Source organism: Nematostella vectensis, chromosome 1 (assembly GCF_932526225.1).
Source record: "Nematostella vectensis chromosome 1, jaNemVect1.1, whole genome shotgun sequence".
Lineage (NCBI taxonomy): Eukaryota > Metazoa > Cnidaria > Anthozoa > Actiniaria > Edwardsiidae > Nematostella > Nematostella vectensis.
Genome location: NC_064034.1, coordinates 1,887,681 through 1,915,462, shown reverse-complemented (window position 1 = coordinate 1,915,462; position 27,782 = coordinate 1,887,681). Strand labels below are relative to the sequence as shown.

The 27,782-nt window shown below is 47.9% G+C and overlaps 1 protein-coding gene across 1 annotated transcript; it reads right to left on the bottom strand.

Annotated features, from left to right (window-relative positions):
* Positions 1 to 8,641: 8,641 nt before the first annotated feature.
* Positions 8,642 to 26,066, bottom strand: LOC125562451 (mucin-17-like). The gene is made up of 16 exons (XM_048727251.1): positions 26,053 to 26,066; positions 25,006 to 25,994; positions 24,681 to 24,709; positions 24,550 to 24,615; positions 24,383 to 24,464; positions 23,734 to 23,901; positions 17,504 to 17,908; positions 17,181 to 17,209; positions 17,041 to 17,106; positions 16,874 to 16,955; positions 16,225 to 16,392; positions 9,995 to 10,399; positions 9,672 to 9,700; positions 9,532 to 9,597; positions 9,365 to 9,446; positions 8,642 to 8,883 (listed from the first exon to the last, which is right to left on the bottom strand). Exons 1-16 carry the CDS (start codon positions 26,064 to 26,066, stop codon positions 8,642 to 8,644), a joined length of 2,922 nt encoding a protein of 973 aa, XP_048583208.1.
* Positions 26,067 to 27,782: the final 1,716 nt, after the last annotated feature.

Genomic DNA, 27,782 nt, shown 5'->3' with positions numbered 1-27,782 from the left:
TATGGTAGGGCATCTTTTTTTCACTTGTCGGTCTATGGTAGGGCATCTTTTTTTCACTTGTCGGTCTATGGTAGGGTATCTTTTTTTTGCTTGTCGGTCTATGGTAGGGTATTTTTTTTTTCGCTTGTCGGTCTATGGTAGGGTATCTTTTTTTCGCTCGTCGGTCTATGGTAGGGTATCTTTTTTTCGCTTGTCGGTCTATGGTAGGGTATCTTTTTTTCGCTTGTCGGTCTATGGTAGGGTATCTTTTTTTCGCTTGTCGGTCTACGGTAGGGTATCTTTTTTTCGCTTGTCGGTCTATGGTAGGGTATCTTTTTTTCGCTTGTCGGTCTATGGTAGGGTATCTTTTTTTCGCTTGTCGGTCTATGGTAGGGCATCTTTTTTTCACTTGTCGGTCTATGGTAGGGTATCTTTTTTTCGCTTGTCGGTCTATGGTAGGGTATTTTTTTTTTCGCTTGTCGGTCTATGGTAGGGTATCTTTTTTTCGCTCGTCGGTCTATGGTAGGGTATCTTTTTTTCGCTTGTCGGTCTATGGTAGGGCATCTTTTTTTCGCTTTTCGGTCTATGGTAGGGTATCTTTTTTTCGCTAGTGGGTCTATGGTAGGGTATCTTTTTTCGCTAGTGGGTCTATGGTAGGGCATCTTTTTTTTCACTTGTCGGTCTATGGTAGGGTATCTTTTTTTCGCTTGTCGGTCTATGGTAGGGTATTTTTTTTTCGCTTGTCGGTCTATGGTAGGGTATCTTTTTTTCGCTTGTCGGTCTATGGTAGGGTCTCTTTTTCTCCTTGTTAGGTCTCTACCGCATTAAGCGAAAAATTGACAGTGAATTTCCGCTTTAATCACGACTTTTTGGGTATACTTTTAAGCTTTAGGTCTGAGGTAGGGTATGCAATTTTAGCCGTAGGTCTCTGGTAGGGTATAAAAATCGAGAATTGTTTTGAGACCTCGGCGGCACACCCCTACCCAAAAATAAGTGGAGTACCCCCCCCCCCCCCCCCCCCCCACCCCCCGGGGGTATAAGGTAGCATCAACGTTTATTGTAAAAGGTATGTCGTTATCTATCCTTTCAAAAATACACCAAGCTCTGTAATTCTATTGGACCATCCTCGGAAACCCAGGGCGTCGAGGTCACAGGAGCGACAACGAGGCGGAACAAGGCCGGCAGAGGGGGAAGGGGGAGGGGTCGGGACTCGTTACGTTGACCGCGGCGACCTGGGTACCCGAGGATGCTATTTAACAGGCATGACACAAAAGTTTCTTTATAATAGTGCGCAAATGGCTAACATTGTTTGTTCAGTGGTGACTGATAGATATGGCTTGCTGGGTTTCTCAAGCTCTCGTACGTTCCATGAGAACTATCAGCTGATGCTGAATCAGGTCCGGGCACGTGTCTAACGCGGAAAGCTACACATTGAGGTGGCTTCTTTTGACTCTTCTGGATTGAAGGATTCCTTTATTTCTTTATAATCAGGCCCCGCTAGAAAGTGGATAGGGTCGTAGTCGTGGTCTGAAAAGCCAGTAACGGGGGATTTATTCAGGTTTAATATACACAATATTGTACATATGCAAGTTCTAGATTATACATATATATAGTACAATATTGTTAGACAATCGTTTTTTTTTTCGCCGCAAATGTACAAGCCTCGCGCTCAGTTAGTAAGTAGTTGTTATATATACTATAAATTTATTGTTATCATTTTAATCTGTACATTTTTTACACTTGCCTGGGGCTTCCTTCGTGATAACCGGCAAGTCATACTCGCTATAATCCAGTGCTAAGGCATTGTTATCTGGACCTGGGGCCGCATTACTTGTCCCGAAAACCACCTTAAAAGAGCATCATCAAAGTTTTTATGTATATCTTTTCTAATTGCGAAAACGTTACTGCTTACTGTTTGGTTGCTTTGATTTGGCACGTTTCCTGAAAAGTAGTTAAAAAAAATCAAATTAATACCTAACCAATCACAATCTCACTTTTTGTTTGGTTGTTCAAAAATTGCGGTCATTAAAGGAGACATCACGACTATTTGGTTATTTTGATTTTGATTGGTTTGCAGGATCAGTTACTGTTTGACAGGGCCTGAAATCAATATATCATTTTTTTAAATCGAGTCGCTATTCAACATGCTTATGTTTGGAGGAACTATTAAATCGAGCTTCCATTGTATCACCCTTCAAATAGTATCCATCACATACCATTAAACTGCAACGCAAGTGGATGTCGAGTTGAAGATTTTGAATGAGAAGTAGAAAGTGATGTTGTTGTTTAAGTGGATATTTGTGAGATCGAATCAAACGGGTGTACAAATGAAGGTCGTGAATTTGAAGAGAAGCGTGTCCATCTATAAAGATTGGATCAGTGATTAGGGTTACGGTGTTTGCTCGCTTGGCAACATGGAATGCCGAATCAAGGGGGTATGAAGAATGAACATTTAAATACTGGATGAGTGCCGCTTGCCGTGCGTTTTATCTCGAGGTGCACACCGTCGCGGGTGTTGACCAATAGGAGACCATCCCCATGGATAGCACTGTCGTCCGTCGTTCGAAGGTCGATCCACAGAGCAAACTTGTCATTGCCATAGAACGACTCGGTGCTGACTGCCGGGGCGGCAGGCGCCCCTCTATGCACCCGTATTACAGCTCTAGATTTTTGATGCCGATATAATTTGGTAGCATCGCTTCCGACTACTACCTGGTCAACCGTTGCGAGCGTGATCTCGAAGAGCAGCGCCTCGGAGAGCGCCCTTGGGTACAGTACGCCGTGGTCCGTCAGCAGAGAATGGTCTAGCGGGATGGTGTACTTCGCCCCGTGGGCGGCGTTTAGAGCGTTCTCCTTAGCTTTACTAGTCGCTTTATCGCCAGCCTTGGAGCGAAGCTTGCGCATGTTTTCTGACTGTATGCCCTGCTCCAGGCGGTCCTCTCTCTCGACCTTGGACAGGTAAAACTCCTCATACGTCTTAAAGACATCGTAGCGGTTGGTGTCCTGGAGCGTTTCTCCTGCAAACATGATTTTCAGGCGGCTCACGAGATTTGAGCCGACGTTGTTCACGACGGTATTATTCGCTTGGCCTGAGATGGAGAGATCGAAACCGACCCTCAAGGAGCCAGGCACAAGCGTGACGCCTTCTGATAGCTTTGGGACCGCCACATATAGCGTCTCGCCGGGGGAAGCCGTCGACGGGTTGAGAGTGACCCGGTGAACAGTTCTCTCGGCTTTCAACCCCAGAGGAGTTCTGGGTGTTCGTTGGGGGTCAAGCTTATCGCTGACTGACATTCCTAGTAGTATGAAGTCACGTGACTATGGTGCAGAGTGTTAGACATGTCTAATATAGCGTAGCATGATTTCCGAATCATGGATGATGTTGACGTTGACATTGACGATACCTTGCCGGGTGCGTCCGCCGAAGACAGGGACGACGAGACGACGCCCCTTATCCCGTTTGACCCCGACGAAGGGGAGTCGATCCCAATGACGAGCACGTCATCGCCCGGACGCAAACGACCGCTGAAACCTCGTTCACCACAGAGGGTGCAGCGACAAGACTCGGTCTCCAGTCCCTCAGGGAGAAATACCCAGACCTTAACGAGAATCTGATACGGTTCCAGTCAGACCGGAGGGGAAAGACGCTAATACAGCTTCGCAACCTCGACAAAGGAGGTTGGACTAAAACAAGACAGCTGTTCAATGAGAACGGGGGCTTTCGACAGGACAATGCAAAGCTGAAAGGCTTCAGGCTGGCGATGGGGTCCGTGGCAGAGATAGACGCGGTCATCCAGGAGAACACAGAACGATTCCAAGCTGCTAGGGGTGGTAGTCACAGACAGGAAGACCATCGACGACCCTAACACGTCAGAAATTCGCCGCCAAGAGGCCCGTGAGCGCAACGAGGAGAGGCTATCCGAGATTGACGAACTAGAACGCGAAAATCGAGAGCTCGAGAACCAAAAGCCGCTCGGAGAGCGCATCAAAGCCATCTTCAAAAATACGGCTTTACTGTCACCGCTATCGGGTTGGCCGAAGCGACGACGATCGCGGCCATTGTGACGTCGCTAGGCAAGTCGCTCTCCTCCGTGGCCAGAGGGGTCGGTAACTGGCTTAAGGCTATCGGGGAAAAGCTAGGCGAGCTTCTCCCTGGGCTAGTAGGCAACATCGCGAACTTCGTGTTTAAGGCTGCAGGAGAAGCGGTGAAATTCCTTGGCGAGAATGCGTGGCTGCTCATTCTAGCCGTAGCCGCGTTCTTGGTTCGTCGAATGCAAAGCAATCATCGGAACAAGTAATACGCCGCGGCCACCGCGAGTGCCGACAACCCCGCCTTGAGGGCGTGTGGTCACTCTTTTCGCCCGGTCCGGGTGGCGCGAAGCGCGTCATGCTGCGCATCGTGAAGAGGGGGCAGGCGCCGCGCCCTCTGCGTGCACTTTCGCAGGTGCGAAAGCCTTGCTTCGCACCTCGCGGTCGATCCTCGAATCAGTCACGTGTTGCACCCTAGGATGCCCACCGGCCATGTTATGAGCACCGACTGGCTTTGTCTCGGTGTTGATCGCGTTTGCGCCGAGCGTCATGAAGTCTGTGGCTTTCTGCAGTTTATTGTTGTAGCCCACGACGCTTTGCGTGTTTATCACCAGATCGCTCGGCATCAGCCACACTCCTGGTGCGACAGCAAGACTCAGTCTCACCTTGGCCTCCTGCACGGCTAACTGGTACCTTTGCACGCTTTGAGCGATGTCGTTTTCTATGATCGCGTCTTCAAGCAGCTTCGTGAACTCCGCCTGCGCCTCCATGGCCGGCCCACCGGCCCCCGCGATAGAGGAACGGACGGCGCCAAGTACTGTGTAGACGAACGCCTCGACCGAGCGATCGAGTCTTCCTAGCCCTGCTTTTGTCAAGCCCCTCACCTTTGGGGGGCGCAAACCAGCTATATTGCACGCCCCCGTAGTCGTCGTTGCATATGAAACACACCTGCTTCCCACTATTGTACGTCCCAACTTCGTCGCTAAACAGATTGAGGTGGCTCGGGTACTCGTCCGGCGCCGTGTCGTAGCTACGGATCACGTGCATGTTGCGATACCCCTCCCCCGGGTAGAACACAAACACATCGCCTAGGCCCGTGGTTCCGCCCGCCTTTCCATCGGAAGTCCGGCTAACGCGGCTAACCAAACACTATACATAGAAGCTCGAAAGCGGCTTTCTTGTAGGGGTTACCTTTTTGCGTGAACTGGATGTCGCCAGGCAGGGGTGCGCCGAGCTCGTAGAGTATCTTCCGCGTGGTAAAATAGACGTGAAACCTTAGAAATCCCCTGATGACAGAGGGGAGCGTGGCGGAAGCGGGGTCGGTTAGGGACACCCCGCATCCGGCGGTTGCGCACCAGACCGCAAAGTTGAGTTGCTGTGGCCAGTACCCATAGGAAGGCTCCGATAGCCACCAGCGAGACTCCTTGGCGGACTTGTGCGTGACTACTGTCTCTTTGAATATGTCTCGGACCCTAGTCGGGAATGATTTATCCTTAGCCACGTGTATCTCTAGCTGCGTGAGTAGTGGGGTGATGTCTGAGGCCGTGCTCTCCACGTGGGTCGCGGGCATGGCGTAGAGCAGCTTTTGCCCGAGGGTCAGAGACCTAGGGAAACCGGGTTTTGTGTGTTTGACTTGTTCGGCTATAGCGTGTTTGATATGTTCGGCTATAGAGGCTCCCGCCACAGTTGCCGCCTTTTTCGTCTCTTTCGCCCCCCTTCGGGGAATCGCCTCCTCGTTCAGCATCCGCCAGCCTTCCCAATCCATGCTCAGTCCTATTAAACACGAAGGCGGGCTGTGTTCAACACAATGGTGGTCCTACCTATTGTGCTCACCAAAGGCGAACAGACGCTCTTCTTCGAGCTTGCGATAAGGCGCCCACGCTTCGTGGCGCGCTGAAAGCAAGATTCTGACCGCGGAGCTGGACCCCCTCACCGGGAAGATCGCGCTTATGTCCAGTGGCGTTGCGTTCCTGAATGCCGAGCTTTGCGCACTGTTTGGCTTAGAGGCTAAAGGCAATCAGTTGGGGGAGCGGGGCCTCGCGCTGCCCTTGGGGGTACCCCCATTTAAGGTGGCTTTGCCGAAAATAGAGGTCCTCTACATCTGCTGCGATATCGTAGATCGCACGCAATGCCTCTCCGTAGGCGGGCCTTCAAACGTTCTCTTGCCTAGAGACCCGCGGGAGACCGCACGAGAAAGTCGCTTATGGACCCGACATCCCCGTTTGCGTCGCAGCAACTTCCTCTAAGTTCGTCTCGAGTATCCAAATATGTGTAAGGGATGACTGCGGTAGACGGGTGGACTTTAAGGGCAAGCCTGTTCGCCTTGTATTAGAGCTAACCTAGCTCCGACGTAACAGACATGGCAAACAGCGACGTTAGCGGTGGTGTCATATACCCCTCGCTTCCCAGTGTCTGCCCGCAAACGCACATGACGCAGGGCGTCGGCGGCGACGTGCAAAGCTTCCGACTCCAGAAAATATGTGACACTCAGGCGGTTCTAGACAACGAGATAACGCATCATTGACAGGTGCGGAAAAAGTATAAGCGCGCCTTTGCCGTTACCCATGCTGTGTCTGTGGCATCCGGCATCGCTGCAGGGGCGCTTTCCAGCGCCGGGGTAGGGGTCTCTTTGAGTGGGATAGGGGTTCTGGTCGGCGGTCCGCTGGCAGGGGTCGCTGGGCTGGCCGGTGTCGTGGGCGCAGGCGCAGGGGTAGTCTCTATGGGTCTTACGAGCAAGGTGGCTAAACACGAAGACACGATGGTTTTAGCGGAGAGTAAGAAAAACTCGATCAGCGAGCTGGTCTCTAAGGCTCTGCAAGACGGGCATATCTCAGACGAAGAGTTTCGGCTAATACTTCGGGAACAAGACAAGGCCTCGCATCGCGTGAGAAAAAAAGCAAGAAAGGGCCCTCCCTGGAGACACGCGAAAAGATGAAAAAGAGACTGCGAGAAATTCGCGAGGAGTTCGGGAGCGAGGTGTCCGAGTAAAGCTCAGGTTTAAACGCCACGCCAGCGGCTTTGAATTTACGGCCGAAAAACGGTCATTCCGCGCTCCGTAGGGTGGCGGCCCAACCCAATGCTCGGTATACTACAGGACAGACGGGGGTCTAATTGCAAGGTTCCCACATGTTACCGCGCGAAGCGCTGGGGGGCCAGCCACCCCCTTAAATCGAGGCGCTTTAAGCAAACGCTTTAAGCGACCCCTCTCCCACGAGGCCCCCAGACGGTATACCCCAGGCGTTGGGCATGCCCTAGGGAATACAAAAAACAACGGAGAACGGGCTGGGGGGCGCGCGCGGGTCCCTCTCGTTTCTATGAAAGGCCCCAGTCCCGCCGTAGATTAATAATTAGCAATAATTGCTTATTACTTATCTACACGAACCCCACCGACGTAGATTAACAATTGGCGATCGTTCATCTACCAGAACAATTCCCAGCCCGTTCTATGAAATGACCCAGTCCCCCCCTGTTTGTCATCACAAAGGTATTTTAAGAACGCTCCTGTTCTTATATATTGGCCTCACAGCGCTGATAGCGAGAAAGCGTAGTCAACCATAAATGTAGGCCATGGGTCAGAATCAATGCCTTGAGAGCACGTATCTGATCACCTACTTTATTTTCGCGTCACATTAATTTTGCAATCTATACTATATATAATACGCTAAGAGAAGGACTGTGCTCAAATTATGGAATCGACCACCAAATAGTCAGCCAATGAAAGCCAACGAAGCGAGGATTCACGATCCACTCTCTAATTCACAAAACCCAACATATGAACGTGCTGCGAACTGGCATGGTCGTCCGATGATCCATGATCCATGACGTCCATGATCGTCCGATTCCGCCAAAAACAACATACACAGGGTTCCCAACACGGATATAGGAAAAGATGACTAAAATACGGGCGGTATTTTATAGAAAGCGTCTCTTCACATTTTTATATGGTAAATTAAAAATGGGAAAAATATATTGGAAATTCAAAAGGGAGGCATTTGTTTAATTTATGTTTATGACGATGCATACTATTCCCCTAAAGCACCAGGAAGCCCAATACATCGAAGGATTGAAATATACCTAAAAAAGTTTTGTACAACAAAGAATTGCTTTATGTAAATGTTTCACGGGTAAACACTAGTTGTTGTTATTATTAATATTATTATTATTATTATTATTATTATTATTATTATTATTATTATTATTATTATTATTATTATTATTATTATTATTATTATTATTATTATTATTATTATTATTGTTGTTGTTGTTGTTGTTGTTGTTGTTACTAGCGGTCGAACAAAAAGATTTGTACAACAAAGAATTGCTTTATGTAAATGTTTCACGGGTAACCACTAGTTTTCAATAATTCACAAAAATAAACCGTCAACAAATATCAAACCAACCAATATCGAGAACGTCACTGAGGGATCAACTTTTACTGGAAAAGGTATGTCATAACCTATCCTTTCAAAAATACTCCAAGCTCTATAATTCTATTGAACCATCCTCGAAACCCAGGGCGTCGAGGCAACAGGCGCGAGAACGAGGCGTCACGCTGACCGTGACGCCCTGGGTAACCGAGGGAGCTATTAAACTGGCATGACGCAAAAGTCTCATTCTAATAGTGCGCAAATGGCTAACATTGTTTGTTCAGTGACTGATAGATATGGCTTGCTGGATTTCTCAAGCTCTCGTACGTTCTATCAGTACTTTCAGCTGATGCTGAATCAGGTCCCATCACGAGACTAGGAGCGATGCTACATATTAAAGTGGCTTCATTTGACTCTTCTGGATTCAAGGATTTTTCTGTTCCTTCATAATCAGGCCCCGCTAGAAAGTCCTCGCACGATTCCATGTGGACAGGGTCGTAGTCGTAGTCTGAAAAAGATTTTTTACTCACTCATTGTTTTACTCACGTTAAATTTGACACGATACTAAACTCTACAATTTTAAATGTGATTACAGCTTTTGTATTGCACCTTACCCCCTCAAACGCCTTTTTTTTTACAGAAAAATCTATACTTAATCGATGATGTTTTAAATCCAGTTAATTTTTCTGTGATAAAAACATCATCATCATCAACCGATGGAGAGAGTATTATGAAAAAAGGGCAAACAAGAAAGACCCAAACAAAGACGGTTATCCACAAAGTTCTTTAAGTCCAGGAATACGATAGTTTGGTGGTAAAAAAAACCCAGTTTTTATTTGAAAACACGCGAATCATTATGGACAATATAGTTAGGCAATCGATTTTTTTTCTCGCCGCAAATGTACAAACTTCGCGCTCAGTTAATAAGTAGTTGTTATATACTATTAATTTATTGTTATCATTTTAATCTGTACATTTTTTACACTTGCCTGGGGCTTCCTTCGTGATAACCGGCAAGTCATACTCGCTATAATCCAGTGCAAAGGCATTGTTATCTGGACCCGAAGCAGCCTGATAAAGTCAGAAATTCTTAAAATAAGCCTTTGGAAGAAGCCAAAAAAATAAAAAGAATAAAAAAAAACCCAGATATTCTTACATCCTGGTGATTTCCGTCACGGTTCTCTTTGTGGATGGCGGCATTCATACTTGTCCCGAAAACCACCTAAAAAGAGCATTACCAAAGTTCTAATGTATGTCTTTCATGTCTTTTTTAATTGCGAAAACGTTACCACTTACTGTTTGGTTGCTTGAATTTGGCACGTTTCCTGAAAAGTAGTTAAAAAAATCAAATAATACCTAACCAATCACAATCTCATTTTTTGTTTGGTTGTTCCAAAATGTGTGAACTTAAGTTGCGGTCATTAAAGGAGAGATCACGACAATTTGGTTATTTTGATTATGATTGGTTAGGATCAGTTACTGTTTGACAGGGCCAGAAATCAATATATCAATTTCTTAAATCGAGTCGCGTTTTCACATGCTTTTGTTTGACGGGACCAGAAATAAATAGTAAATCGAGCTTCCACTGTATCACCCTTTAAATAGTATCCATCACATACCATTCAACCGTCTTCTTCTGTACCACAAGGCCGCTATGATAGCCAGGACAAGAAGTACAACAATAGCGGCGACGACCCCGGAGGTGATGGCTGCCATGCCAGACTCGTCACGACCTTGTGGATACTGGACCCTGCCCCCTCGGTCATGCACTCCAGGCGTGGTGTTGGGTGAGGGTTTGATAGGGGTGGTGCTGGTGGTGCTGGGTGAGGGTTTGATAGGGGTGGTGCTGGGTGAGGGTTTGATAGGGGTGGTACTGGGTGAGGGTTTGATAGGGGTGGTGCGTGTGGTTATGGATGTAAGTGGATGTCGAGTTGAAGATTGTGGTTGAAAAGTTGAAGGTTTTGTTGCAGTTTTCTGTGGTGATATTGTCATGGTGACCGAGGATGGCAGGTCTGGCGCTGGGCCTGTTAAGAATGAGTTGAAATGAAATAGATCTGTCTATCTCGACTGGCATAGCTTTTTTGTCTTCTGATAAACTCACATGTGACGCTGCCTTCCATTTTCACCATAAAGCATCCTGGAAGGGTCTCCTTCCGAAGGTGATAAATATACACGATGCGTATCACGTGACCTTGCACTGCTGATGGTCCTTCTAGACGCGTAAACTATGCAAGGAATAAATAAAAAGCGTGTCCATCTATAAAGATTGGATCAGTGATTAAGGTTACGGTGTTCGCTCGCTTGGCAACATGGAATGCCGAATCAAGGGGGTATGAAGAATGAACATTTAAATACTGGATGAGTGCCGCTTGCCGTGCGTTTTATCTCGAGATGCACACCGTCGCGGGTGTTGACCAATAGGAGACCACCCCCATGGATAGCACTGTCGTCCGTCGTTCGAAGGTCGATCCACATAGCAAACTTGTCATTGCCATAGAACGACTCGGTGCTGACTGCCGGGGCGGCAGGCGCCCCTCTGTGCCCCCGTATTCCAGCTCTAGATTTTTGATGCCGATATAATTTGGTAGCATCGCTTCCGACTACTACCTGGTCAACCGTTGCGAGCGTGATCTCGAAGAGCAGCGCCTCGGAGAGCGCCCTTGGGTACAGTACGCCGTGGTCCGTCAGCAGAGAATGGTCTAGCGGGATGGTGTACTTTTAGCGTTTAGAGCGTTCTCCTTAGCGTTACTAGTCGCTTTATCGCCAGCCTTGGAGCGAAGCTTGCGCATGTTTTCTGACTGTATGCCCTGCTCCAGGCGGTCCTCTCTCTCGACCTTGGACAGGTAAAACTCCTCATACGTCTTAAAGACATTGTAGCGGTTGGTGTCCTGGAGCGTTTCTCCTGCAAACATGATTTTCAGGCGGCTCACGAGATTTGGGCCGACGTTGTTCACGACGGTATTATTCGCTTGGCCTGAGATGGAGAGATCGAAACCGACCCTCAAGGAGCCAGGCACAGGCGTGACGCCTTCCGATAGCTTTGGGACCGCCACATATAGCGTCTCGCCGGGGGAAGCCGTCGACGGGTTGAGAGTGACCCGGTGAACAGTTCTCTCGGCTTTCAACCCCAGAGGAGTTCTGGGTGTTCGTTGGGGGTCAAGCTTATCGCTGACTGACATTCCTAGTAGTATGAAGTCACGTGGCTATGGTGCGGACTGTTAGACATGTCTAATATAGCGTAGCATGAGTTATGCGCACGCATCATGGATAATGTTGACGTTGACATTGACGATACCTTGCCGGGTGCGTCCGCCGAAGACAGGGACGACGAGACGACGCCCCTTATCCCGTTTGACCCCGACGATGGGGAGTCGATCCCAATGACGAGCACGTCATCGCCCGGACGCAAACGACCGCTGAAACCTCGTTCACCACAGAGGGTGCAGCGACAAGACTCGGTCTCCAGTCCCTCAGGGAGAAATACCCAGACCTTAACGAGAATCTGATACTGTTCCAGTCAGACCGGAGGGGAAAGACGCTAATACAGCTTTGCAACCTCGACAAAGGAGGTTGGACTAAAACAAGACAGCTGTTCAATGAGAACGGGGGCTTTCGACAGGACGTTGCAAAGTTGAAAGGCTTCAGGCTGGCGATGGGGTCCGTGGCAGAGATAGACGCGGTCATCCAGGAGAACACAGAACGATTCCAAGAGCTGCTAGGGGTGGTAGTCACAGACAGGAAGACCATCGACGACCCTAACACGTCAGAAAGTCGCCGCCAAGAGGCCCGTGAGCGCAACGAGGAGAGGCTATCCGAGATTGACGAACTAGAACGCAAAAATCGAGAGCTCGAGAACCAAAAGCCGCTCGGAGAGCGCATCAAAGCCATCTTCAAAAATACGGCTTTACTGTCACCGCTATCGGGTTGGCCGAAGCGACGACGATCGCGGCCATTGTGACGTCGCTAGGCAAGTCGCTCTCCTCCGTGGCCAGAGGGGTCGGTAACTGGCTTAAGGCTATCGGGGAAAAGCTAGGCGAGCTTCTCCCTGGGCTAGTAGGCAACATCGCGAACTTCGTGTTTAAGGCTGCAGGAGAAGCGGTGAAATTCCTTGGCGAGAATGCGTGGCTGCTCATTCTAGCCGTAGCCGCGTTCTTGGTTCGTCGAATGCAAAGCAATCATCGGAACAAGTAATACGCCGCGGCCACCGCGAGTGCCGACAACCCCGCCTTGAGGGCGTGTGGTCACTCTTTTCGCCCGGTCCGGGTGGCGCGAAGCGCGTCATGCTGCGCATCGTGAAGAGGGGGCAGGCGCCGCGCCCTCTGCGTGCACTTTCGCAGGTGCGAAAGCCTTGCTTCGCACCTCGCGGTCGATCCTCGAATCAGTCACGTGTTGCACCCTAGGATGCCCACCGGCCATGTTATGAGCACCGACTGGCTTTGTCTCGGTGTTGATCGCGTTTGCGCCGAGCGTCATGAAGTCTGTGGCTTTCTGCAGTTTATTGTTGTAGCCCACGACGCTTTGCGTGTTTATCACCAGATCGCTCGGCATCAGCCACACTCGAGCTCGTAGAGTATCTTCCGCGTGGTAAATTAGACGTGAAACCTTAGAAATCCCCTGATGACAGAGGGGAGCGTGGCGGAAGCGGGGTCGGTTAGGGACTCCCCGCATCCGGCGGTTGCGCACCAGACCGCAAAGTTGAGTTGCTGTGGCCAGTACCCATAGGAAGGCTCCGATAGCCACCGGCGAGACTCGTTGGCGGACTTGTGCGTGACTACTGTCTCTTTGAATATGTCTCGGACCCTAGTCGTGAATGATTTGTCCTTAGCCACGTGTATCTCTAGCTGCGTGAGTAGTGGGGTGATGTCTGAGGCCGTGCTCTCCACGTGGGTCGCGGGCATGGCGTAGAGCAGCTTTTGCCCGAGGGTCAGAGACCTAGGGAAACCGGGTTTTGTGTGTTTGACTTGTTCGGCTATAGCGTGTTTGATATGTTCGGCTATAGAGGCTCCCGCCGCAGTTGCCGCCTTTTTCGTCTCTTTTGCCCCCCTTCGGGGAATCGCCTCCTCGTTCAGCATCCGCCAGCCTTCCCAATCCATGCTCAGTCCTATTAAACACGAAGGCGGGCTGTGTTCAACACAATGGTGGTCCTACATATTGTGCTCACCAAAGGCGAACAGACGCTTTTCTTCGAGCGGCCGATAAGGCGCCCACGCTTCGTGGCGCTCCGGCAGTGCTCGCTGTTTAACAGCTGGTATAATCTCGAGCGAGAGCATCAGATAACGACTATAGCCGCCCTCCCGCCCATCGCTACTCTGCCAGCCGGGCACCACACGGCCGAGTCCATCGTGGAAACAATCAACCCCGCTGAAAGCAAGATTCTGACCGCGGAGCCGGACCCCCTCGCTTCCCAGTGTCTGCCCGCAAACATGACGCAGGGCGTCGGCGGCGACGTGCAAAGCTTCCGACTCCAGAAAATATGTGACACTCAGGCGGTTTTAGACAACGAGATAACGCATCATCGACAGGTGCGGAAAAAGTATAAGCGCGCCTTTGCCGTTACCCATGCTGTGTCTGTGGCATCCGGCATCGCTGCAGGGGCGCTTTCCAGCGCCGGGGTAGTGGTCTCTTTGAGTGGGATAGGGGTTCTGGTCGGCGGTCCGCTGGCAGGGGTCGCTGGGCTGGTCGGTGTCGGTGTCGTGGGCGCAGGCGCAGGGGTAGTCTCTAGGGGTCTTACGAGCAAGGTGGCTAAACACGAAGACACGATGGTTTTAGCGGAGAGTAAGAAAAACTCGATCAGCGAGCTGGTCTCTAAGGCTCTGCAAGATGGGCATATCTCAGACGAAGAGTTTCGGCTAATACTTCGGGAACAAGACACGGCCTCGCATCGCGTGAGAAAAAAAGCAAGAAAGGGCCCTCCCTGGAGACACGCGAAAAGATGAAAAAGAGACTGCGAGAAATTCGCGAGGAGTTCGGGAGCGAGGTGTTCGAGTAAAGCTCAGGTTTAAACGCCACGCCAGCGGCTTTGAATTTACGGCCGAAAAACGGTCATTCCGCGCTCCGTAGGGTGGCGGCCAACCCAATGCTCGGTATACTACAGGACAGACGGGGGTCTAATTGCAAGGTTCCCACATGTTACCGCGCGAAGCGCTGGGGGGCCAGCCACCCCCTTAAATCGAGCAAACGCTTTAAGCAAACGCTTTAAGCAAACGCTTTAAGCGACCCCTCTCCCACGAGGCCCCCAGACGGTATACCCCAGGCGTTGGGCATGCCCTAGGGAATACAAAAAACAACGGAGAACGGGCTGGGGGGCGCGCGCGGGTCCCTCTCGTTTCTATGAAAGGCCCCAGTCCCGCCGTAGATTAATAATTAGCAATAATTGCTTATTACTTATCTACGCGAACCCCGCCCGACGTAGATTAACAATTGGCGATCGTTTATCTACCAGAACAATTCCCAGCCCGTTCTATGAAATGACCCAGTCCCCCCCTGTTTGTCATCACAAAGGTATTTTAAGAACGCTCCTGTTCTTATATATTGGCCTCACAGCGCTGATAGCGTCACTTTAATTTCGCAATCTATACTATCTATACTATATATAACACGCTAAGAGAAGGACTGTGCTCAAATTATGGAATCGACCACCAAATAGTCAGCCAATGAAAGCCAACGAAGCGAGGATTCACGATCCACTCTCTAATTCACAAAACCCTACATATGAACGTGCTGCGAACTGGCATGGTCGTCCGATGATCCATGATCCATGACGTCCATGATCGTCCGATTCCCGCCAAAAACAACATACACAGGGTTCCCAACACGGATATAGGAAAAGGTGACTAAAATACGGGCGGTATTTTAAAGAAAGCGTCTCTTCACATTTTTATATGGTAAATTAAATATGGGAAAAATATATTGGGGATTCAAAAGGGAGGCATTTGTTTAATTTATGTTTATGACGATGCATACTATTCCCCTAAAGCACCAGGAAGCCCAATACATTGAAGGATTGAAATATACCTAAAAAAGTTTTGTACAACAAAGAATTGCTTTATGTAAATGTTTCACGGGTGAACAGTAGTTATTATTATTATTATTATTATTATTATTATTATTATTATTATTATTATTATTATTATTATTATTATTATTATTATTATTATTATTATTATTATTACTATTATTATTATTATTATTATTATTATTGTTGTTGTTGTTGTTGTTGTTGTTGTTGTTGTTACTAGCGGTCGAGAAAGTGAACGTTTATAGGGCGGTATTTTATAGAAAGCGTCTCTTCACATTTTTATATGGTAAATTAAATATGGGAAAAATATATTGGGGATTCAAAAGGGAGGCATTTGTTTAAGTTATGTTTATGACGACGCATACTATTACACTAAAGCACCAGGAAGCCCAATACAATGAAGGATTGAAATATACCTCAAAAAGTTTTGTACAACAAAGAATTGCTTTATGTAAATGTTTCACGGGTAACCACTAGTTTTCAATAATTCACAAAAATAAACCGTCAACAAATATCAAACCAACCAATATCGAGAACGTCACTGAGGGATCAACGTTTACTGGAAAAGGTATGTCATAACCTATCCTTTCAAAAATACTCCAAGCTCTATAATTCTATTGAACCATCCTCGAAACCCAGGGCGTCGAGGCAACAGGCGCGAGAACGATGCGTCACGCTGACCGTGACGCCCTGGGTAACCGAGGGTGCTATTAAACTGGCATGACGCAAAAGTCTCTTTCTAGTAGTGCGCAAATGGCTAACATTGTTTGTTCAGTGACTGATAGATATGGCTTGCTGGATTTCTCAAGCTCTCGTACGTTCTATCAGTACTTTCAGCTGATGCTGAATCAGGTCCCATCACGAGACTAGGAGCGATGCTACATATTAAAGTGGCTTCATTTGACTCTTCTGGATTCAAGGATTTTTCTGTTCCTTCATAATCAGGCCCCGCTAGAAAGTCCTCGCACGATTCCATGTGGACAGGGTCGTAGTCGTAGTCTGAAAAAGATTTTTTACTCACTCATTGTTTTACTCACGTTAAATTTGACACGATACTAAACTCTACAATTTTAAATGTGATTACAGCTTTTGTATTGCACCTTACCCCCTCAAACGCCTTTTTTTTTACAGAAAAATCTATACTTAATCGATGATGTTTTAAATCCAGTTAATTTTTCTGTGATAAAAACATCATCATCATCAACCGATGGAGAGAGTATTATGAAAAAAGGGCAAACAAGAAAGACCCAAACAAAGACGGTTATCCACAAAGTTCTTTAAGTCCAGGAATACGATAGTTTGGTGGTAAAAAAAACCCAGTTTTTATTTGAAAACACGCGAATCATTATGGACAATATAGTTAGGCAATCGATTTTTTTTCTCGCCGCAAATGTACAAACTTCGCGCTCAGTTAATAAGTAGTTGTTATATACTATTAATTTATTGTTATCATTTTAATCTGTACATTTTTTACACTTGCCTGGGGCTTCCTTCGTGATAACCGGCAAGTCATACTCGCTATAATCCAGTGCAAAGGCATTGTTATCTGGACCCGAAGCAGCCTGATAAAGTCAGAAATTCTTAAAATAAGCCTTTGGAAGAAGCCAAAAAAATAAAAAGAATAAAAAAAAACCCAGATATTCTTACATCCTGGTGATTTCCGTCACGGTTCTCTTTGTGGATGGCGGCATTCATACTTGTCCCGAAAACCACCTAAAAAGAGCATTACCAAAGTTCTAATGTATGTCTTTCATGTCTTTTTTAATTGCGAAAACGTTACCACTTACTGTTTGGTTGCTTGAATTTGGCACGTTTCCTGAAAAGTAGTTAAAAAAATCAAATAATACCTAACCAATCACAATCTCATTTTTTGTTTGGTTGTTCCAAAATGTGTGAACTTAAGTTGCGGTCATTAAAGGAGAGATCACGACAATTTGGTTATTTTGATTATGATTGGTTAGGATCAGTTACTGTTTGACAGGGCCAGAAATCAATATATCAATTTCTTAAATCGAGTCGCGTTTTCACATGCTTTTGTTTGACGGGACCAGAAATAAATAGTAAATCGAGCTTCCACTGTATCACCCTTTAAATAGTATCCATCACATACCATTCAACCGTCTTCTTCTGTACCACAAGGCCGCTATGATAGCCAGGACAAGAAGTACAACAATAGCGGCGACGACCCCGGAGGTGATGGCTGCCATGCCAGACTCGTCACGACCTTGTGGATACTGGACCCTGCCCCCTCGGTCATGCACTCCAGGCGTGGTGTTGGGTGAGGGTTTGATAGGGGTGGTGCTGGTGGTGCTGGGTGAGGGTTTGATAGGGGTGGTGCTGGGTGAGGGTTTGATAGGGGTGGTACTGGGTGAGGGTTTGATAGGGGTGGTGCGTGTGGTTATGGATGTAAGTGGATGTCGAGTTGAAGATTGTGGTTGAAAAGTTGAAGGTTTTGTTGCAGTTTTCTGTGGTGATATTGTCATGGTGACCGAGGATGGCAGGTCTGGCGCTGGGCCTGTTAAGAATGAGTTGAAATGAAATAGATCTGTCTATCTCGACTGGCATAGCTTTTTTGTCTTCTGATAAACTCACATGTGACGCTGCCTTCCATTTTCACCATAAAGCATCCTGGAAGGGTCTCCTTCCGAAGGTGATAAATATACACGATGCGTATCACGTGACCTTGCACTGCTGATGGTCCTTCTAGACGCGTAAACTATGCAAGGAATAAATAAAAAGCGTGTCCATCTATAAAGATTGGATCAGTGATTAAGGTTACGGTGTTCGCTCGCTTGGCAACATGGAATGCCGAATCAAGGGGGTATGAAGAATGAACATTTAAATACTGGATGAGTGCCGCTTGCCGTGCGTTTTATCTCGAGATGCACACCGTCGCGGGTGTTGACCAATAGGAGACCACCCCCATGGATAGCACTGTCGTCCGTCGTTCGAAGGTCGATCCACATAGCAAACTTGTCATTGCCATAGAACGACTCGGTGCTGACTGCCGGGGCGGCAGGCGCCCCTCTGTGCCCCCGTATTCCAGCTCTAGATTTTTGATGCCGATATAATTTGGTAGCATCGCTTCCGACTACTACCTGGTCAACCGTTGCGAGCGTGATCTCGAAGAGCAGCGCCTCGGAGAGCGCCCTTGGGTACAGTACGCCGTGGTCCGTCAGCAGAGAATGGTCTAGCGGGATGGTGTACTTTTAGCGTTTAGAGCGTTCTCCTTAGCGTTACTAGTCGCTTTATCGCCAGCCTTGGAGCGAAGCTTGCGCATGTTTTCTGACTGTATGCCCTGCTCCAGGCGGTCCTCTCTCTCGACCTTGGACAGGTAAAACTCCTCATACGTCTTAAAGACATTGTAGCGGTTGGTGTCCTGGAGCGTTTCTCCTGCAAACATGATTTTCAGGCGGCTCACGAGATTTGGGCCGACGTTGTTCACGACGGTATTATTCGCTTGGCCTGAGATGGAGAGATCGAAACCGACCCTCAAGGAGCCAGGCACAGGCGTGACGCCTTCCGATAGCTTTGGGACCGCCACATATAGCGTCTCGCCGGGGGAAGCCGTCGACGGGTTGAGAGTGACCCGGTGAACAGTTCTCTCGGCTTTCAACCCCAGAGGAGTTCTGGGTGTTCGTTGGGGGTCAAGCTTATCGCTGACTGACATTCCTAGTAGTATGAAGTCACGTGGCTATGGTGCGGACTGTTAGACATGTCTAATATAGCGTAGCATGAGTTATGCGCACGCATCATGGATAATGTTGACGTTGACATTGACGATACCTTGCCGGGTGCGTCCGCCGAAGACAGGGACGACGAGACGACGCCCCTTATCCCGTTTGACCCCGACGATGGGGAGTCGATCCCAATGACGAGCACGTCATCGCCCGGACGCAAACGACCGCTGAAACCTCGTTCACCACAGAGGGTGCAGCGACAAGACTCGGTCTCCAGTCCCTCAGGGAGAAATACCCAGACCTTAACGAGAATCTGATACTGTTCCAGTCAGACCGGAGGGGAAAGACGCTAATACAGCTTTGCAACCTCGACAAAGGAGGTTGGACTAAAACAAGACAGCTGTTCAATGAGAACGGGGGCTTTCGACAGGACGTTGCAAAGTTGAAAGGCTTCAGGCTGGCGATGGGGTCCGTGGCAGAGATAGACGCGGTCATCCAGGAGAACACAGAACGATTCCAAGAGCTGCTAGGGGTGGTAGTCACAGACAGGAAGACCATCGACGACCCTAACACGTCAGAAAGTCGCCGCCAAGAGGCCCGTGAGCGCAACGAGGAGAGGCTATCCGAGATTGACGAACTAGAACGCAAAAATCGAGAGCTCGAGAACCAAAAGCCGCTCGGAGAGCGCATCAAAGCCATCTTCAAAAATACGGCTTTACTGTCACCGCTATCGGGTTGGCCGAAGCGACGACGATCGCGGCCATTGTGACGTCGCTAGGCAAGTCGCTCTCCTCCGTGGCCAGAGGGGTCGGTAACTGGCTTAAGGCTATCGGGGAAAAGCTAGGCGAGCTTCTCCCTGGGCTAGTAGGCAACATCGCGAACTTCGTGTTTAAGGCTGCAGGAGAAGCGGTGAAATTCCTTGGCGAGAATGCGTGGCTGCTCATTCTAGCCGTAGCCGCGTTCTTGGTTCGTCGAATGCAAAGCAATCATCGGAACAAGTAATACGCCGCGGCCACCGCGAGTGCCGACAACCCCGCCTTGAGGGCGTGTGGTCACTCTTTTCGCCCGGTCCGGGTGGCGCGAAGCGCGTCATGCTGCGCATCGTGAAGAGGGGGCAGGCGCCGCGCCCTCTGCGTGCACTTTCGCAGGTGCGAAAGCCTTGCTTCGCACCTCGCGGTCGATCCTCGAATCAGTCACGTGTTGCACCCTAGGATGCCCACCGGCCATGTTATGAGCACCGACTGGCTTTGTCTCGGTGTTGATCGCGTTTGCGCCGAGCGTCATGAAGTCTGTGGCTTTCTGCAGTTTATTGTTGTAGCCCACGACGCTTTGCGTGTTTATCACCAGATCGCTCGGCATCAGCCACACTCGAGCTCGTAGAGTATCTTCCGCGTGGTAAATTAGACGTGAAACCTTAGAAATCCCCTGATGACAGAGGGGAGCGTGGCGGAAGCGGGGTCGGTTAGGGACTCCCCGCATCCGGCGGTTGCGCACCAGACCGCAAAGTTGAGTTGCTGTGGCCAGTACCCATAGGAAGGCTCCGATAGCCACCGGCGAGACTCGTTGGCGGACTTGTGCGTGACTACTGTCTCTTTGAATATGTCTCGGACCCTAGTCGTGAATGATTTGTCCTTAGCCACGTGTATCTCTAGCTGCGTGAGTAGTGGGGTGATGTCTGAGGCCGTGCTCTCCACGTGGGTCGCGGGCATGGCGTAGAGCAGCTTTTGCCCGAGGGTCAGAGACCTAGGGAAACCGGGTTTTGTGTGTTTGACTTGTTCGGCTATAGCGTGTTTGATATGTTCGGCTATAGAGGCTCCCGCCGCAGTTGCCGCCTTTTTCGTCTCTTTTGCCCCCCTTCGGGGAATCGCCTCCTCGTTCAGCATCCGCCAGCCTTCCCAATCCATGCTCAGTCCTATTAAACACGAAGGCGGGCTGTGTTCAACACAATGGTGGTCCTACATATTGTGCTCACCAAAGGCGAACAGACGCTTTTCTTCGAGCGGCCGATAAGGCGCCCACGCTTCGTGGCGCTCCGGCAGTGCTCGCTGTTTAACAGCTGGTATAATCTCGAGCGAGAGCATCAGATAACGACTATAGCCGCCCTCCCGCCCATCGCTACTCTGCCAGCCGGGCACCACACGGCCGAGTCCATCGTGGAAACAATCAACCCCGCTGAAAGCAAGATTCTGACCGCGGAGCCGGACCCCCTCGCTTCCCAGTGTCTGCCCGCAAACATGACGCAGGGCGTCGGCGGCGACGTGCAAAGCTTCCGACTCCAGAAAATATGTGACACTCAGGCGGTTTTAGACAACGAGATAACGCATCATCGACAGGTGCGGAAAAAGTATAAGCGCGCCTTTGCCGTTACCCATGCTGTGTCTGTGGCATCCGGCATCGCTGCAGGGGCGCTTTCCAGCGCCGGGGTAGTGGTCTCTTTGAGTGGGATAGGGGTTCTGGTCGGCGGTCCGCTGGCAGGGGTCGCTGGGCTGGTCGGTGTCGGTGTCGTGGGCGCAGGCGCAGGGGTAGTCTCTAGGGGTCTTACGAGCAAGGTGGCTAAACACGAAGACACGATGGTTTTAGCGGAGAGTAAGAAAAACTCGATCAGCGAGCTGGTCTCTAAGGCTCTGCAAGATGGGCATATCTCAGACGAAGAGTTTCGGCTAATACTTCGGGAACAAGACACGGCCTCGCATCGCGTGAGAAAAAAAGCAAGAAAGGGCCCTCCCTGGAGACACGCGAAAAGATGAAAAAGAGACTGCGAGAAATTCGCGAGGAGTTCGGGAGCGAGGTGTTCGAGTAAAGCTCAGGTTTAAACGCCACGCCAGCGGCTTTGAATTTACGGCCGAAAAACGGTCATTCCGCGCTCCGTAGGGTGGCGGCCAACCCAATGCTCGGTATACTACAGGACAGACGGGGGTCTAATTGCAAGGTTCCCACATGTTACCGCGCGAAGCGCTGGGGGGCCAGCCACCCCCTTAAATCGAGCAAACGCTTTAAGCAAACGCTTTAAGCAAACGCTTTAAGCGACCCCTCTCCCACGAGGCCCCCAGACGGTATACCCCAGGCGTTGGGCATGCCCTAGGGAATACAAAAAACAACGGAGAACGGGCTGGGGGGCGCGCGCGGGTCCCTCTCGTTTCTATGAAAGGCCCCAGTCCCGCCGTAGATTAATAATTAGCAATAATTGCTTATTACTTATCTACGCGAACCCCGCCCGACGTAGATTAACAATTGGCGATCGTTTATCTACCAGAACAATTCCCAGCCCGTTCTATGAAATGACCCAGTCCCCCCCTGTTTGTCATCACAAAGGTATTTTAAGAACGCTCCTGTTCTTATATATTGGCCTCACAGCGCTGATAGCGTCACTTTAATTTCGCAATCTATACTATCTATACTATATATAACACGCTAAGAGAAGGACTGTGCTCAAATTATGGAATCGACCACCAAATAGTCAGCCAATGAAAGCCAACGAAGCGAGGATTCACGATCCACTCTCTAATTCACAAAACCCTACATATGAACGTGCTGCGAACTGGCATGGTCGTCCGATGATCCATGATCCATGACGTCCATGATCGTCCGATTCCCGCCAAAAACAACATACACAGGGTTCCCAACACGGATATAGGAAAAGGTGACTAAAATACGGGCGGTATTTTAAAGAAAGCGTCTCTTCACATTTTTATATGGTAAATTAAATATGGGAAAAATATATTGGGGATTCAAAAGGGAGGCATTTGTTTAATTTATGTTTATGACGATGCATACTATTCCCCTAAAGCACCAGGAAGCCCAATACATTGAAGGATTGAAATATACCTAAAAAAGTTTTGTACAACAAAGAATTGCTTTATGTAAATGTTTCACGGGTGAACAGTAGTTATTATTATTATTATTATTATTATTATTATTATTATTATTATTATTATTATTATTATTATTATTATTATTATTATTATTATTATTATTATTATTACTATTATTATTATTATTATTATTATTATTGTTGTTGTTGTTGTTGTTGTTGTTGTTGTTGTTACTAGCGGTCGAGAAAGTGAACGTTTATAGGGCGGTATTTTATAGAAAGCGTCTCTTCACATTTTTATATGGTAAATTAAATATGGGAAAAATATATTGGGGATTCAAAAGGGAGGCATTTGTTTAAGTTATGTTTATGACGACGCATACTATTACACTAAAGCACCAGGAAGCCCAATACAATGAAGGATTGAAATATACCTCAAAAAGTTTTGTACAACAAAGAATTGCTTTATGTAAATGTTTCACGGGTAACCACTAGTTTTCAATAATTCACAAAAATAAACCGTCAACAAATATCAAACCAACCAATATCGAGAACGTCACTGAGGGATCAACGTTTACTGGAAAAGGTATGTCATAACCTATCCTTTCAAAAATACTCCAAGCTCTATAATTCTATTGAACCATCCTCGAAACCCAGGGCGTCGAGGCAACAGGCGCGAGAACGATGCGTCACGCTGACCGTGACGCCCTGGGTAACCGAGGGTGCTATTAAACTGGCATGACGCAAAAGTCTCTTTCTAGTAGTGCGCAAATGGCTAACATTGTTTGTTCAGTGACTGATAGATATGGCTTGCTGGATTTCTCAAGCTCTCGTACGTTCTATCAGTACTTTCAGCTGATGCTGAATCAGGTCCCATCACGAGACTAGGAGCGATGCTACATATTAAAGTGGCTTCATTTGACTCTTCTGGATTCAAGGATTTTTCTGTTCCTTCATAATCAGGCCCCGCTAGAAAGTCCTCGCACGATTCCATGTGGACAGGGTCGTAGTCGTAGTCTGAAAAAGATTTTTTACTCACTCATTGTTTTACTCACGTTAAATTTGACACGATACTAAACTCTACAATTTTAAATGTGATTACAGCTTTTGTATTGCACCTTACCCCCTCAAACGCATTTTTTTTTTTCAGAAAAATCTATACTTGATCGATGATGTTTTAAATCCAGTTAATTTTTCTGTGATAAAAACATCATCATCATCAACCGATGGAGAGAGTATTATGAAAAAAGGGCAAACAAGAAAGACCCAAACAAAGACGGTTATCCACAAAGTTCTTCAAGTCCAGGAATACGATAGTTTGGTGGTAAAAAAAAAAGTTTTTATTTGAAAACACGCGAATCAATATGGACAATATAGTTAGGCAATCGATTTTTTTTTCGCCGCAAATGTACAAGCCTCGCGCTCAGTTAGTAAGTAGTTGTTATATATACTATAAATTTATTGTTATCATTTTAATCTGTACATTTTTTACACTTGCCTGGGGCTTCCTTCGTGATAACCGGCAAGTCATACTCGCTATAATCCAGTGCTAAGGCATTGTTATCTGGACCCGAAGCAGCCTGATAGAATCAGAAATTCTTAAAATAAGCCTTTGGAAGAAGCCAAAAAAATAAAAAGAATAAAAAAAAAACCAGATATTCTTACATCCTGGTGATTTCCGTCACGGTCCTCTTTGTGGATGGCGGCATTCATACTTGTCCCGAAAACCACCTAAAAAGAGCATCAAAAAAGTTCTTATGTATGTCTTTTTTAATTGCGAAAACGTTACTACTTACTGTTTGGTTGCTTGAATTTGGCACGTTTCCTGAAAAGTAGTTAAAAAAAATCAAATTAATACCTAACCAATCACAATCTCACTTTTTGTTTGGTTGTTCCAAAATGAGTGAACTTAAGTTGCGGTCATTAAAGGAGAGATCACGACTATTTGGTTATTTTGATTATGATTGTTTAGGATCAGTTACTGTTTGACAGGGCCAGAAATCAATATATCAATTTCTTAAATCGAGTCGCTTTTTCACATGCTTTTGTTTGGCGGGACCAGAAATAAATAGTAAATCGAGCTTCCACTGTGTCACCCTTCAAATAGTATCCATCACATACCATTCAACCGTCTTCTTCTGTACCACAAGGCCGCTATGATAGCCAGGACAAGAAGTACAACAATAGCGGCAACGACCCCGGATATAATGGCTGCCATGCCAAACTCGTCACGACCTTGATGCTGGACCCTGTCCCCTCGGTCATGCACTCCAGGCGTGGTGCTGGGTGAGGGTTTGATAGGGGTGGTACTGGGTGAGGGTTTGATAGGGGTGGTGCTGGGTGAGGGTTTGATAGGGGTGGTGCTGGGTGAGGGTTTGATAGGGGTGGTGCTGGGTGAGAGTTTGATAGGGGTGGTGCTGGGTGAGGGTTTGATAGGGGTGGTGCTGGGTGAGAGTTTGATAGGGGTGGTGCTGGGTGAGGGTTTGATAGGGGTGGTGCTGGGTGAGGGTTTGATAGGGGTGGTGCTGGGTGAGGGTTTGATAGGGGTGGTGCTGGGTGAGGGTTTGATAGGGGTGGTGCTGGGTGAGGGTTTGATAGGGGTGGTGCTGGTGGTGCTGGGTGAGAGTTTGATAGGGGTGGTGCTGGGTGAGGGTTTGATAGGGGTGGTGCTGGGTGAGGGTTTGATAGGGGTGGTGCTGGGTGAGGGTTTGATAGGGGTGGTACTGGGTGAGGGTTTGATAGGGGTGGTGCTGGGTGAGGGTTTGATAGGGGTGGTGCTGGGTGAGGGTTTGATAGGGGTGGTGCTGGGTGAGGGTTTGATAGGGGTGGTGCTGGTGGTGCTGGGTGAGAGTTTGATAGGGGTGGTGCTGGGTGAGGGTTTGATAGGGGTGGTGCTGGTGGTGCTGGGTGAGGGTTTGATAGGGGTGGTGCTGGGTGAGGGTTTGATAGGGGTGGTGCTGGTGGTGCTGGGTGAGGGTTTGATAGGGGTGGTGCTGGGTGAGGGTTTGATAGGGGTGGTGCTGGGTGAGGGTTTGATAGGGGTGGTGCTGGGTGAGAGTTTGATAGGGGTGGTGCTGGGTGAGGGTTTGATAGGGGTGGTGCTGGTGGTGCTGGGTGAGGGTTTTGTTTATTACTTGTCGTCATACATACAAGCTATACATCTCTTACAGGACGGTTGTCATATTGTTTAAGTAATAGTTACTTGTCGTCTAGTATTTCATGTTCCTATCATAAAAAAACGAAAGTTTTGTTTATCTTTTAAGGACAATTTAGATTTTGTTTACAATTGATGGTTTCCTTAGTCAAGATTTTAGACCCTCTACTTCGATGACCTTTTGGTGCGTCTAAATCCAGACGTGGCAAAATCATAGTTTCTTCTTTTCGTTTCGGACATTTTATTTGGCAAGCTAAACTCTTCTTCGGAACCACATGCCATCTTCACCACTTGGTTTAGACATCATTTATTTTTATCGTTATTTTATTTAAAGGAAAATGTTGTAGTCCCTCGCTCTTTGAGCATGCGCAGTTAAGTTTTAAAAGTTGCTTAATTAGTAGTGTTATCTTAGAGTTACCTTGCCTTGCATCAATTATTTTGTATGCGCAGGGACGAGAGACCAACTGTGTGATTTCCCACGGCGCCCTCACGCTTTTGGCTGATTGGTTCGTTTGGCCGAATGTATCCCAGGGACGTTGCCAGGGGGGTTGCTTAGGGGGCCCGGCCCCCCCTTTTAGCAACCAAAAATAAAGTAAATATATGAGACATTATCTAAAATACAGGAGACAATGTCCCTTTTGTGCCCCTTCCTGTTAAAAAATCTTGGCTACGCCGCTGTATCCAATTCTCCCAGTTCTTTCTTGAATTGTTTTACATTTATCTCCTTTCATGTGGGACCACCACATCGGTTGCTGTCTGGTCCTAGCGTATAAATATAGCGAGCTTAGTTCTGTATGTTATGTTGTTATATTGTGCGGTTGCTATTCTGCGGTTGCGGTTGTGAACAATTAAAGCTTGAAAATATCAGCCTCGCCTTCGTCTTAAAGATCCCGACTAGTACCCTAACACATCATTAGGTGTATTGTAGGCCATGGGTCAGTGCTTACATGTCTTAAAGGGGTTCATTTGGAAAAATAAATAGCATCATCACAAGCCATGTTATTTTTATCATATTCAACAAGGAAAAACAACATTATCAGGATGAAAAATAGAGTCGATTTTTGATATCTTATTGAGTAGGTTGTAAGGTGGAAACTTTCAAAGTCTTTCCTGCGTTTTTGACTGTTCTATACAATCAATGCCTTCCGCACACATCTGATCACCTCAATACTCTTTATTTCCACGTCAATTTAATTTCGTAATTTTCAATTTGTTATGTTTATTCACACAAAAATAAACTGTCACCAAGCAATCCAATATCGAGAGATTTTAACGTCACGACATTTGTAAGCTATAAGCTAGCATCAACGTTTATTGGCAAAGGTATGTCTTTATCTATCCTTTCAAAAATACACCAAGCTCTATAATTCTATTGAACCATCCTCAGAAACCAAAGGCGTCTTCTGGACCACAAGGCCGCTATGATAGCCAGGACAAGAAGTACAACAATAGCGGCGACGACCCCGGAGATGATGGCTGCCATGCCAGACTCGTCACGACCTTGATGCTGGACCCTGTCCCCTCGGTCATGCACTCCAGGCGTGGTACTGGGTGAGGGTTTGATAGGGGTGGTGCTGGGTGAGGGTTTGATAGGGGTGGTGCTGGTGGTACTGGGTGAGGGTTTGATAGGGGTGGTGCTGGGTGAGGGTTTGATAGGGGTGGTGCTGGGTGAGGGTTTGATAGGGGTGGTACTGGGTGAGGGTTTGATAGGGGTGGTACTGGGTGAGGGTTTGATAGGGGTGGT